Raw genomic sequence first — 14076 nt, 5'->3', positions numbered from 1 at the left:
GGTTCACAGTGGTGGGAGGGGGAGGTTGAAGGGGGAGGGTGGGTGGAGGGATGGTTGGGGGCAGATGTTCTTTGGGGGCGGGGGGGGGCGGGGGGGGGGAGGGGGGGGGCGGCTTTGGTGTCTACTCACTCGTGCTGCCCGGTGTAGGTTGTTGACCTTTTTCAGCACTGGAGGCCAGTCCTCCTGGTCACACTCACCGAGCTCACAACTGCCGCCACCTCGTCCCAGGCAGCACTGGCTGCCCTATGGTTCACCCTCCAGGACCGGGGGAACAGGACATCCCTCCTAGCCCCCACTGTGTCTAGGAGTCTCCCCAGGTCAGTGTCCCCGAATCTTGGGGCTTGTCTCCTCGGCGCCATTGTTGCGAGCTGCCTGGGATTGTCTGAGCAAGCACATCTTAAGTGCTGTTCGGCCATGTTAGCGGGGGGCTGGCGGGCGTGATGCTGGCGAACCGGCTGGCGCGCCTTCATTTGCGGCAAGAAGCCTATGAGGCCTTGTTAAGTGGACCAATTAACATTGAATTGTGTTGCCGGCGTCACTGGGCTTAGTGCTGTGAAGCTCGCGGCAATTCCTGCTCGCTACCACACCTGGAGATTTTTCCGGAGAATCAATCCCAGAGTGTTTCATCATTAAATTGGCTGGAACCTGAATTCCCCAAAAATTGAATACTTCAAATTAGAATGACGAAAATTGCTGAAGATCACGGCCGGGATTCTCTGATCCCACGCCGGGTCGGAGAATTGCTGGGGGGGGGGCACGGGAATCGCGGCAGCTGCACCGATGCCGGAGAATCGCCGGCAATCGCGCCCGCGCAGTCGCCGAGTGCCTGCGCGAGACCCCCGGCGGGGGTTACGTATGGTCCCACCCGGCGGGACATCGGAGTTCTGGCTGCGAGGGCCGTCCTGGTGGGGTGGTGGGATCCAACTCCGGGGGGGGCGGGTCCTCCACGGTGGCCAGGCCCATGATTGTGGCCTACCAATCGGCGGGCAGGCTAATTCCGGGGGGGTGGGGGGCTATGTTCCTCCACGCCGGGCCCCTGTAGGGCTCCGCCATATTTCCCGGGGGAAGGCACGGAGACGGCAACCCACGCGCATGCACGGAACCGCGCCGGCTGTGACGCGCCAGCTTTCGAGCGCACAGCACTCTGGCGCCGTACTAGGCCCCGAGGAAGGGGTGAATGCCTGGACCTGGAGGCCCGTTGACGCCGGCGTCGCTCGTGCCGGTTTTGACGCCGGTGTCAACACTTGGCCGGGATTTCAGAGAATTCCGGCCCACATTTTCCGGTGTTTGATTTACATAGAAAATGTATTTTGGATCTCTGATCTTGAGGGATGAGACACAATAATAGAAACTGATGCTGTTATGGTCCATGGTTTAGAGAACCCCAAAGTGTATCATGGAGTTCCCCTGACCCACAACTTTTCATAGATTGTGGTATGGGGAGCACACGGCCCACTCTACAGGTGTGGTACAGCAGAAATTAAACAGTATTTTTAAAAGCAAAACAATGTTTATTCTATGAACTCAAGTTAACCTTTTTAAAACATACAGTGAACATCTTAGCAACCATTAATTCAAATACAACCCCCAAAGACTACAACACTAAGTAATCCTTACGCTGTCCTTTTAACATCCAGAAGACTTAAAACACCTTTCCATAGAAGCACATTGGGTTTACATTCACTACTGAGAACATTTATAATTCTGAATTCACCAAATGATCAAGAGATAGTCTTTTGATGGCAGAGAGAACAGCAGTACACCTGCTTGGTCTGGCTTCAGCTCCAACACTGAAAACGAAATTAAAACTCACTCTGAGCCTGCTCAAAAATGAAAGTAAAATGCTGACAGACAGCCCAGCTCCACCCACTCTCTGACATCACTGCAGATATAAATATCTCTCACTACAGATATTTATATACACACCCATTTATGAACACCCATTTCTTAAAGATACTCTCACATGACAATGCAGACAAATTTAATTTGTTTTTAATGCAATTGTCTCTAAGAATGTGGGCATCACTAGCAAAGCCCATCTCTACTTGCCCTAGAATGTGGTGATGGGACAACATTTTGAACTGCTTGGAGTAATTTAATGCAATGGAGTAGCTTGTAATACCACTTCAGAGAGAAGCTAAGAATCAATCACGTTGGGAGGGGCTGCCAACACATGTAGATCATACCAATTTGGACTAAACAAAAATGTTACAAGAAGATGTGACTATTGAATTTGTTTTGTGAGTAATAAAGACTGGAAATTTCCAGCCAAAAATCCATTGAACTAAATAGCCTCCCCACATCTCTACCCTCTGGAACACCAAAATTAAGCATAGAAAGTCTTCCAACATGTTCACCAGTGTATATCAGGAAACAAATGTTCAGCATAAAATTACCTCTGTTGTAGAACTTAACGTAAAATGAAACCCTTCTTATTGTATCTGCTCTTCTCTGACAGATTGGCCGAACAGAGACAGCCATGAACAACCTCAACCCAGTATTTGCCAAGAAATTTGTGGTAGACTATCATTTTGAAGAAGTACAGAAATTGAAATTTGCCTTGTTTGACCAGGACAAATCCAGCAAACAGCTTTATGAACATGACTTTCTTGGAGAATTTTCATGTACTCTAGGAGTGGTAGGTCTGACTTTTTGTATGACCATTAGTTATTCCAAAGCAGCACCAGTCTTCACTACTTACGTATTAAACTTTTGATTAATGACGCAGATTGTTTCAAGCAAGAAGATGACGCGGCCACTTATTCTGACCAATGGGAAACCTGCTGGAAAAGGAACAATAATGGTACAGTCAAATTTAATATTGACCATCACAATGATAGCAAAATAAACTCTTAAACCAAGATATACTTGGTGAAGAAATAAGGCGAAGTAGATTGATCATTCTGACCAGTTCTACTGTGTTGGGATTCTAACCCTGTGAATCAGTATTTGGAGTTAAGGTCTGCGGGGAAGAAATATAGTCAGGAACATCAGAGTAATCTTCATTCTTCATTATCCAGCTGATCTGAGTGTGCTTGATGCTATTGCTTAATATCCAACGAAATGTCCAAATTAACCTTCAAATTATGCACTTGCGTCCTGATATTTGCCATAGTGGAGAGTCTCTTGAGGTGAAAATAGTGGGAGTGATGGAAAATTGTATGTCCCGCCCTCATCGATCGCAATTCCCATTTTCGCACGGTGGGAATTGGGACTGAGGACGTTTTGCACATATGGGCTTTACGGTGTAGCTGACCAGTTAAAGCATCAACCGCCTCCACTCAGTGAGATTTTGGTCGCCTTGGGACTGAATTTTACGCTGCAGGATCCGGAGGGTTTCCTGCATTTTTTTTTGGAAAATATTTTATTAAGAATTTATAATTTTAACCTTTTAAACAAAGAGATCCAACAAACAAAAAACTCACAATGGCATAACCATCTCACCACAAGCATAAATCCTGACTATCGTGGTCCGTGTAACTACTCCATCTCACGGTTCTCCCTTCATTAGTTTTCCTACGCTTATTCGTCACATCCATGCCTCTTCCCCCCCCCCCCCCCCCCCCCCCCCCCCCCCCCCCCCCCCCCCGAGTCCCTCCAACCCAACAGAAGCCATCTCCGGGCACCAAGGAGGCAAAGGTCGAAGCGACTGCCTCTCTGCCTCCCGGGCTCCCGGATCTTCCGACACTCCAAATATTGCCACCTCTGGACTCGGAGTCACCCTCCCTTCCAGGCCATCTGACATGACATCCGCATATCCCTGCCAAAATCCCCTCAGCCTCTGACACTCCCAGAAGATATGCACATGGTTCACAGGACCGCCCCCCCCCCCCCCCCCCCCTGCTCTTTGCGGAACATATTAAGGGGTGTGTTGACATTGAGTGCCGTTTAGGATGTCATCACACCGGTTTGCAATGATATGGCACACAGACCGCTCAAAAAGTCAGGAACCCACCCACATTATTTAATTATCAATTTAAAGGGCAATTCAACTAATTAACATCCCATCCATCTCGCTGCAATTATATGGTCAGAAGACAATAATACACCTTCAGGGTAAAATTTACAATGAGTGGGGAATCTGCTTTCTTAAGGGTAGTTTGTTTGGGTGGATTTTAAAAAGGCAGCTGAGACCAGAGCCTCAGCTTTGCAGTTCCAATTGTATTGACTCCAGGGACTGTTCGTATGAGTGGATAGAGGAACCTTTTGGGCATTTATCATGAGGAGAACTCTCCTCTGATTCAAAGGGCTCTTTTGACGGAACATTTGCCTGTCTATTAACCAGATATGAGGGGTGAAGAGTGTGCGAGACAGATGGGGATTGTTGTCTGATTTAGAGACACAACCTCCAGTGAGGAGGAGAGAAGGATTAGGTGGAGGAGTGTAGGAGTAGGGTGAGAGGAAGAAGGGAAAGGAGGCTCAGGATGCTATCACTCCTCAGGAAGGAGACAGAGCAGCAGGGCCAGTCCCCAATGGTAAGGTGGAGTTCAGGAACCCTCACTTAGGCCAGTTTATGCCACCCCAAGGGTATACGGGCATTGATTCAGCTGCCTACTCTTTTTTAATAATAAATTTAGAGTACTCAATTCATTTTTTTAAAATTTAAGGGACAATTCAGCGTGGCCAATCCACTTACCCTGCACACCTTTGGGTTGTGGGGGCGAAACCCACGCAAACAAGGGGAGAATATGGGCAGCACGGTAGCACAAGTGGATATCATGTGGCTTCACAGAGCCAGGGTCCCAGGTTCGATTCCCGGCTTGGGTCACTGTCTGTGCGGAGTCTGCATGTTCTCTCCGTGTCTGCGTGGGTTTTCTCCGGGTGCTCTGGTTTCCTCCCACCATCCAAAGACGTGCAGGTTAGGTGGATTGCCATGATAAATTGCCCTCAGTGACCAAAAAGGTTAGGAAGGGTTATTGGGTTACGGGGATAGGGTGGAAGTGGGGGCTTACGTGGTTCAGTGCAGACTCGATAGGACGAATGGCCTCCTTCTGCACAGTATGTTCTATGTACTATGTAATGTGCAAACTACACACAGACAGTGACCCTGAGTCGGGATCGAACCTGGGACCTTGGCGCCATGAGGAAGCAATGCTAACCACTGCGCCACTGTGCTGCCCCAGCTGCCTACACTTGAACGAGGATTGCTGCAGAGGATTCAGGCTTTTCAGAGCAATTGTGACATTACTATGTGAATGTGGTATTATCAGGTATTATCGTAGGCTGAAGACCATTGGTTAAACCTAGGAGTTTACCATTGGCTGTTTTGTATGTAGCTCCGCCCTGACAGGTGGGGTATAAGAACCGGTGCCATCCCAGCAGCCCTCATTCTGTACCGAAGCTGCTGGGGAACAGTTCTAGTCTATTAAAGCCTTCAGTTATGTTACTACCTCATTTGAATAGTAATTGATCGTGCATCAGTGAGATGCTCGCAGGGGAGACCTCATCCAACTGCCTTGGAAGCCATCCAGTGCCTGTCGCATTGAAGGTGACAGTAGTTATTTACATCTTGGCAACAGGCTCATTCCTGGCAGTCTGTAGAGACACTAGTGGGATAACGGAGCCTGCAGCACACAATTGCATCAAGGGGCTCACAGATACAACATTCCAAAGGGCAGGGAATTACATCTATTTCTCGCAGGATGTTCAAATTCAAATGGATAGAGCGATTACCAGTTTCGCAAGGGTGTAGGGAGCCATTGACTGCACTCGTGTAGCCATTAGGGCTCTTGCTGAACAGTCCTGCTGTAAACAGAAAGTGTTTCCACTTGATCACTGTGCAGCTGGTGTGCAATCATAGTCAGAGGGCCATACAGGTGTATGCCAAGTATCTGGGCGGTGGTCACACTCGTACACCCTTAGAAACTCTCAGATTCCAGACCTTTTACATCTTTGGAGGGTTGGCTATTAGCTGATGAGGGTTATCCACTGGAAAGATGGCTAATGACACTTATGAAGGTGTCCAGGCCTCATGCAAAGAGGAGATACAGTGAGAGCCACACCAGCACCATGGCTGGAGCAGGCCATGAGTCTCCTCAAGGTGCAATTCCTATTATGGGCAGATCTAAGGTGCATTATATTACTTCCCCTCATGTGTGTCCCTGATGAGGGCAGCACGGTGGCGCAGTGGTTAGCATTGCTGCCTCACGACACCGAGGTCCCAGGTTCGATCCCGGCTCTGGGTCACTGTCCGTGTGGAGTTTGCACATTCTCCCCGTGTTTGCGTGGGTTTCGCCCCCACAACCCAAAGATGTGCAGGGTCGTGTTTTCAGGATCCTTAAGGGGGAGGGGGAGCAGCCCCAAGTCGTGGTCCACATAGGTACCAACGACATAGGTAGGAAAAGGGATAGGGATGTAAGGCAGGAATTCAGGGAGCTAGGGTGGAAACTTAGATCTAGGACAAACAGAGTTATTATCTCTGGGTTGTTACCCGTGCCACGTGCTAGCGAGACGAGGAATAGGGAGAGAGAGGAGTTGAACACGTGGCTACAGGGTTGGTGCAGGAGGGAGGGTTTCAGATTTCTGGATAATTGGGGCTCAGTCTGGGGTCGGTGGGACCTCTACAAATGGGATGGTACCAATATCCTGGGGGGGGAATTTGCTAACGCTCTTCGGGAGGGTTTATAATTAGTTCAGCAGGGGCTTGGGAACCTGAATTGTAGCTCCAGTATACAGGAGGTTGAGAGTAGTGAGGTCATGAGTAAGGTTTCAAAGTTGCAGGAGTGTACCGGCAGGCAGGAAGGTGGTTTACAGTGTCTTCTTCAATGCCAGGAGCATCTGAAATAAGGTGGGTGAACTTGCGGCATGGATTGGTACATGGGACTTCGATGTTTTGGCCATTTCGGAGGCATGGATAGAGCAGGGACAGGAATGGTTGTTGCAGGTGCCGGGGTTTAAATAATTCAGTAAGCTCAGGGAAGGTGGTAAAAGAGGGGTAGGGGTGGCATTGTTAGTCAAGGACAGTATTACGGTGGCAGAAAGGACGTTTGATGAGGACTCGTCTACTGAGGAAGTATGGGCTGAGGTTAGAAACAGGAAAGGAGAGGTCACCCTGTTAGGGGTTTTCTATAGGCCTCCGAAAAGTTCCAGAGATGTAGAGGAAAGGATTGCAAAGATGCTTCTGGATAGGAGTGAAAGCAACAGGGTAGTTGTTAAGGGGAACTTTAACTTTCCAAATATTGATTGGAAACGCTATAGTTCGAGTACTTTAGATGGGTCCGTTTTTGTCCAATGTGTGCAGGAAGGTTTCCTGACACAGTATGCAGATAAGCCAACGAGAGGCAATGCCATTTTGGATTTGGTACTGGATAATGAACCAGGACAGGTGTTAGATTTGGAGGTAGGTGAGCACTTTGGTGATAGTGACCACAATTTGATTACGTTTACTTTAGTGATGGAAAGGGATAGGTATATAACCGCAGGGCCAGAGTTATATCTGGGGGAAAGGCAATTATGATGCGATGAGGCAAGACTTAGGATGCATCGGATGGAGAGGAAAACTGCAGGGGATGGGCACAATGGAAATGTGGAGCTTGTTCAAGGAACAGCTACTGCGTGTCCTTGATAAGTATGTACCTGTCAGGCAGGGAGGAAGTAGTCGAGCAAGGGAACCGTGGTTTACTAAAGCAGTCGAAACACTTGTCAAGAGGAAAAAGGAGGCTTATGTAAAGATGAGACATGAAGGTTCAGTTAGGGCGCTCGAGAGTTACAAGTTAGACAGGAAGGACCTAAAGAGAGAGCTAAGAAGAGCCAGGAGGGGACATGAGAAGTCTTTGGCAGATAGGATCAAGGATAACCCTAAAGCTTTCTATAGATAGGTCAGGAATAAAAGAATGACTAGGGTAAGAGTAGGGCCAGTCAAGGACAGTAGCGGGAAATTTTGCGTGGAGTCCGAGGAGACAGGAGAGGTGCTGAATGAATATTTTTCGTCAGTATTCACACAGGAAAGAGATAGGATGTATAATCATCTGGAAAGGAATAATTTGATTAGAGATAGTCAACACGGTTTTGTGAAGGGTAGGTCGTGCCTCACAAACCTTATTGAATTCTTTGAGAAGGTGATCAAACAAGTGGATGAGGGTAAAGCAGTTGATGTAGTGTACATGGATTTCAGTAAAGCGTTTCATAAGGTTCCCCACGGTAGGCTACTGCAGAAAATACGGAGGCATGGGATTCAGGGTGATTTAGCAGTTTGGATCAGAAATTGGCTAGCTGGAAGAAGACAGAGGGTGGTGGTTGATGGGAAATGTTCAGACTGGCGTCCAGTTACTAGTGGTGTACCACAAGGATCTGTTTTGGGGCCACTGCGGTTTGTCATTTTTATAAATGACCTGGAGGAGGGCGGAGAAGGATGGGTGAGTAAATTTGCAGATGACACTAAAGTCGGTGGAGTTGTGGACAGTGCGGAAGGATGTTACAAGTTACAGAGGGACATAGATAAGCTGCAGCGCTGGGCTGAGAGGTGGCAAATGGAGTTTAATGCAGAAAAGTGTGAGGTGATTCATTTTGGAAGGAATAACAGGAAGACAGAGTATTGGGCTAATGGTAAGATTCTTGGCAGTGTGGATGAGCAGAGAGATCTCGGTGTCCATGTACATAGATCCCTGAAAGTTGCCACCCAGGTTGAGAGGGTTGTTAAGAAGGCATATGGTGTGTTAGCTTTTATTGGGAGAGGGATTGAGTTTCGGAGCCATGAGGTCATGTTGCAGCTGTACAAAACTCTGGTGCGGCCGCATTTGGAGTATTGCGTGCAGTTCTGGTCGCCGCATTATAGGAAGGATGTGAAAGCATTGGAAAGGGTGCAGAGGAGATTTACCAGAATGTTGCCTGGTATGGAGGGAAGACCTTATGAGTAAAGGCTGAGGGACTTGAGGCTGTTTTCATTAGAGAGAAGAAGGTAAAGAGGTGACTTAATTGAGGCATACAGGATGATCAGAGGATTGGATAGGGTGGACAGTGAGAGCCTTTTTCCTCGGATGGTGATGTCTAGCACGAGGGGACATAGCTTTAAATTGAGGGATTATAGATACAGGACAGATGTCAGAGGTAGGTTCTTTACTCAGAGAGTAGTAAAGGCATGGAATGCCCTGCCTGCAACAGTAGAGGACTCGCCAACACTAAGGGCATTCAAATGGTCACTGGATAAACATATGGATGATAAGGGAATAGTGTAGATGGGCTTTAGAGTGGTTTCACAGGTCAGCGCAACATCGAGGGCCGAAGGGCCTGTACTGCGCTGTAATGTTCTATGTTCTATGTTCTAGGTGGATTGGTCACGTTAAATTGCCCCTTAATTGGAAAAAATGAATTGGGTACTCTAAATTTTTTTAAAAATGTGTGTCCCTGATGGTCATCGTTTGCCGTGCACTCCATAAAATGGCCATCCATGGAGGAGATGCCTTGGGGGTTGATGACATGCCAGATGACAACCAATCATCCGAGGGCAAGGTCAATGATGAGTTGAGGGCCACAATGTTGCTCCTGTTGGATGCCCTGGCCATGATCGATTGAATGGCCTTGACACCAGGGATACCTTATTATGACAAAAGGTTTCTGTGATACGCCTCGCTACTGCCATAGAAGGGGTTTGGTGAACTCTTGCTCTTCCTTTTCTCAGCACTAGGCATGAGCTTGTCACTTTGATCATATGCTGCATGAAGGAGGGTAGGAAAGGCGGCCTCACTGAGGGGCAGCTTTGCCTCCTTTAGAATGTTTCTCCCTTTTTCTCTTTGGTATAGACATCTCTGCATGGAAATAAATGTACAACTTCTCAAACCAAAAGGTTGGAGGGTGGCTTATTTTAAAATTTCTTCTATGAAGATTGACATGGTTGGCAAGGGTTAGCACAAATTTAAATTTACTTACCTGGCTAGACTGGAAAATGCACTCAATTGATCAGTGGATGGGTCACATGACACTGTCCTGTGCCAGAGGGCCTTTTAAAGTGCTGGTCGTTGCCCTGTTCCAGGTCGCAGCCTGCAGCCTCAGAGACCGGACATCCCACCTTCAAGCACTCATTTGGGCAGGGTGACTGTCTCTAGCCCACCTTGTTGTTAATTCACAGCAATTATCATATTATCGGGTGCCTCCCCATGGCAGACCTGGAAGTATGAACAACGGCAGTTTCCAGGTACACAACCCGTCGTCAGCACGCAACCGAATTACTCAGCCCTTGGAGTCTGAAACCCAAAGTGTCCAGATTAGAACTGGTAAAAGTAGGCTGAACTTGTGGATTTATTTGCATTGCCAGGGAGCCCCTTTGAAGAGATAAGGGAGCCACTTTGAAGAGGTAAGGCACCCCTTTGGATATGGTCCTGGGATATCCTTTGGGCGAGGTAAGGTGCCCTTTTGGGGTGGGGGGGGGGGGAGTACAGCAACCTTTGGAATGGTGAAAAGTAGGCATCAATGTGTGTAAACCTGCATTCTGTCAAGTTCATTTTGAACTGTCACAGGCCTGTCAAAATCAGCTGTCAAAAGTGTTAGAACAACTGTCAGGCATTTAAAAGTCCTGCCCTATAAATATTTGGGGGGAATGAATGTTTAAAAAGCATGGTTGCTGGTTATTTAATTTATTCAAGTCTGTTGACATAAACTTGAGGGCTTCCATTACTGGATTATTGCTCTATGACTGATTTCACATCCATCCATTATCACAGGAGGGTGCTTGCGATTTCACTGTTTAACCAACAGTTTCAAATGGTTATAGATTATTTGATGTCAGGTGAATTACAGTGTTTGTTGTTATAAGGGATTGTGCATTTGGATTGGATTGGATTGGATTTGTTTATTGTCACGTGTACAGAGGTACAGTGAAAAGTATTTTTCTGCGAGCAGCTCAACAGATCATTAAGTACATGAGAAGAAAAGGGAATAAAAGAAAATACATAATAGGGCAACACAACATTTACAATGTAACTACATAAGCACTGGCATCGGATGAAGCACACGGTGTAGTGTTAATGAAGTCAGTCCATAAGAGGGTCATTTAGGAGTCTGGTGACAGTGGGGAAGAAGCTGTTTTTGAGTCTGTTTGAGTGAAACTGTTGCTATGAGGCTTTATTGAAGGAATGTAAATATAGTAAATGGGGTGTATTGCATGGGAGTGTTTTTTTTAATATTGTGGTCTACAATAGCCACTTAGAACTTTGTTTTTTAGAATTTTATTTAATCTTTGCCTGCGTCCTGAGGCCTGTCCATGGTGGATACCAGATGAGTTGGTGTGGTAGGTGTAATGGCAGTGTGGTGGGTTGGAGGCATGGGTTGTCATGAGTTGACAATAAGTTGGCATAGAGGCTATAAAGGGTTGAGTAGAAGGGTATAAGTTAACATGGCTATAAAGGGCCAAAGAAGTTGGTAGAAGTTGGTAGGGGGGCATAGCTTCAGATAGGGAGGCATGAGGAGCCATTGGGACTGTCTAGGGACACACCTTAGCATTGGGGCTTGAAGGGCCATGGGTGGGTGAGAGCATGAGGTGGCATGGGTTGGCATGGAGGGTTTGTGGAGGAGTAAGGGCTGGAGAGATGTTTTCATGTTTTATTCTTTTAAAAAAATGTTTTCTACAACATGCCGCAAACCCCGTGGCAGGCCTTCTGTCCAGCCGACCTCTGCACCTAGCATCCTCCTCAGTTCTTTCCGAGTTTCCTTTTAATCCAGTCTGCTCTCTCCAGACTGACGTCTGGGCAGCCAGTTTTGAAGCCTGGGGAGGAATCTCCTGTCTCTGTGCACCCGGCTGGGAGCAGAAATCTGGGTCCTGGTCTTATTCTCGCTCCTCCACAAGTGTATTTTTATGCTGGCATGAATTCTAAAGGATTATAAAGTCACCCACCTGGTGTGCAGCAGATGTGTTGGCAGGCAATTAACTGAATACATTTTACAAAATGCGATGTTAATGCATTCTCTTATCTTTGCAGATAAGTGCCCAAGAAATATCAGATAATAGAGTAATCACCCTTAGCATGGCTGGACGAAAGCTGGACAAAAAGGTAGGCCTAAACCTGTATGATGGCTTTATAGTGTGCAAGTATACTCATGCCTAAGACCACTGTTATATTTCTGGCTGTCAAATTAAAATGTTCCACGATAACATTCCATGAAACTTGAGGAATGGTTCAGTTGGATTTTTGTAGTTCTTTATGATAAATGTTCCGGTCCCGTCCATGGTGGGAATCATCGTGGGTGGGATGGAAAATTTGACGGATCATTTAACAGTCCGTTGACCTCGGGCGGGAATTTCCGGTCTTGGGGCGGAAGCGGCCGGAAAATCGTGCCCACAATGTTTTCCAATATCCACCTCCTGCTCCTGCAGTACTTTATGGTGTTATCAACGATTTATCAGATTTATCAGATTTTATGGATGTGTGAAGAGAAAGCTGAATATTTTAGAACGTAATATCAGAATAATTTTTATACTGACTGGAAGTACCCCATTAACTAACCTAGAGGATGAAATGGCGGGGGGGGGGGGGGGGGGACCCAAGAGGACCTCATTTGTTCTATTTATCATCTATTTGAAGAAATGTCTTGCCCTGATTGCTTGCTGTGATCCTGAGCCTCAGGAGTCTCCAGGCTCACTTACCTCAATAGCTTTTAGTTGAGTAGCAACCTCCAAATTAGGAAGAGAGAAAAGTCAAGTAATATTGTCATTCAAAGTTGCCACCCAAAGACCTCTCTTTTAAATGTGAGTGGCCCCTCACTTCGTCCTTATGGTCAATTACTTGCTAATAACCACTCTCTAGACTTGCATGTGAAGCATACCCTTTGGATCCAATATTGTATGACTGCCGACTTCCCGACACCATTTTCTGCACCTAAGATGCATTTGAAGTGAAGCTGTGATTTAGTGCCATTTTCTGGACACTGAGCACACACTAGGCAGGGTATTGGGATACTGTATGCTACATACTGACTGAGGATACAATAGTATAGTCACAGTGCATGGTCATTAATTCCTCCAAAGAGATATGACACTTGAAAAATATTAATTGCAGCATGCCCACCCATTACTGTAATCTCCTGACTACTTTGCATCACAAACCCAGTTTACTGTTCAACAGACTTTCTACTGATTCTTAATCCAGTTGCTCTGTATTAATTCTGTATATTGCACTGGGGTAAAAAAGGTGACAAGAAACGTTTTTAACTTATTGGGTCTTATTTTTTTTCTTCTTCCTACAATTATGCCTTTGTGAGGTGCTTTTTTTAGTGTGTATGGGTTGGACTGTATAATTGCAGGCTTTTTGATTACAGTAATCAGTGTAGTTCACCCACTGGTGAGAGCACTCCCTGCTTTCTGTGCTGAAGGTATGTTAAAGGTGACTGAATATCAGACCAACAGTATACTCAGGAAAAGAGGCCCTTGTTGGATTATTTAAGCAGCAAACTGTTTTTGTCAAAATTAATCACCTTCAGTAGTGGCCCAGTGGTGAATCTTGCCACTAAGCTATGGGCTGGTTGGCATCTTGGTGTCCTTTGGCAGGTCCATTCCAAGAGCATTCCTCTTACCCTAATGCAGGCATGCATTTCAAAAGGTGGGGTGCTTTCTCCCTTAAACTGGAGACGGGTTATTTTCCAGGTTTTTTGAGACATTTTGAGACATCCCAGTCAGACTATCCAGTTCTTTGTGTTTGTTGCTGTCCTTTCAGACTCTGTTTACTCCCTGAATTATTAAGTCACACAAATTGACTGCTCTCCTGTTGTGTAGCATCTCCTTCATTAAGTTGAGCCATATGAAGGAGGACATGGCTCCTTGTCAGGAAATGTTACCCCACCTTCTCCCCTCAGCCCCAAGAATAAAAGGTTTCTTTGGTTTTGTTCATCGAATATGTCAATGTTTTACATTTGCACTCCATGCGAAAAAAGCAGTTTCTTCATTTTAATGAAGATACCAACTTAAATCTGAACAACAATTGGGGGCGGGTGGGGTAGGGAGATGGGGTGTAATTTGCTTCAAGAGCTGATCCGGGCATCAAAAGGTGTGTTTGCTGGTGTGCCTTGGGGAGAGGCTAAAGCAAGAGGTGTTTTGTTCCATAACTCTGCATATCCAACTCACATGCTCTTCTTGAGGAGCTCCACAGCAGA

At 46.5% G+C, this 14076-nt stretch overlaps 1 protein-coding gene across 5 annotated transcripts in view; it reads left to right on the top strand.

The window, feature by feature from the left end:
• cpne2 (copine II) overlaps positions 1–14076 on the top strand; it is a 464844-nt gene that overhangs the window by 38023 nt on the left and 412745 nt on the right. For all 5 annotated transcript variants that reach the window (XM_072518405.1, XM_072518404.1, XM_072518408.1 and 2 more), the window contains 3 exons: positions 2459–2638; positions 2729–2803; positions 11910–11981. In XM_072518405.1, the coding sequence (XP_072374506.1) occupies positions 2459–2638; positions 2729–2803; positions 11910–11981 (327 nt within the window). The remainder of the gene's footprint in view (positions 1–2458; positions 2639–2728; positions 2804–11909; positions 11982–14076) is intronic.

The sequence above is a fragment of the Scyliorhinus torazame genome, chromosome 10 (genome assembly GCF_047496885.1).
Source record: "Scyliorhinus torazame isolate Kashiwa2021f chromosome 10, sScyTor2.1, whole genome shotgun sequence".
Taxonomy (NCBI): domain Eukaryota; kingdom Metazoa; phylum Chordata; class Chondrichthyes; order Carcharhiniformes; family Scyliorhinidae; genus Scyliorhinus; species Scyliorhinus torazame.
Note: the sequence above shows the minus strand (reverse complement) of the source record. Positions and strands in the feature narration are given on the sequence as shown.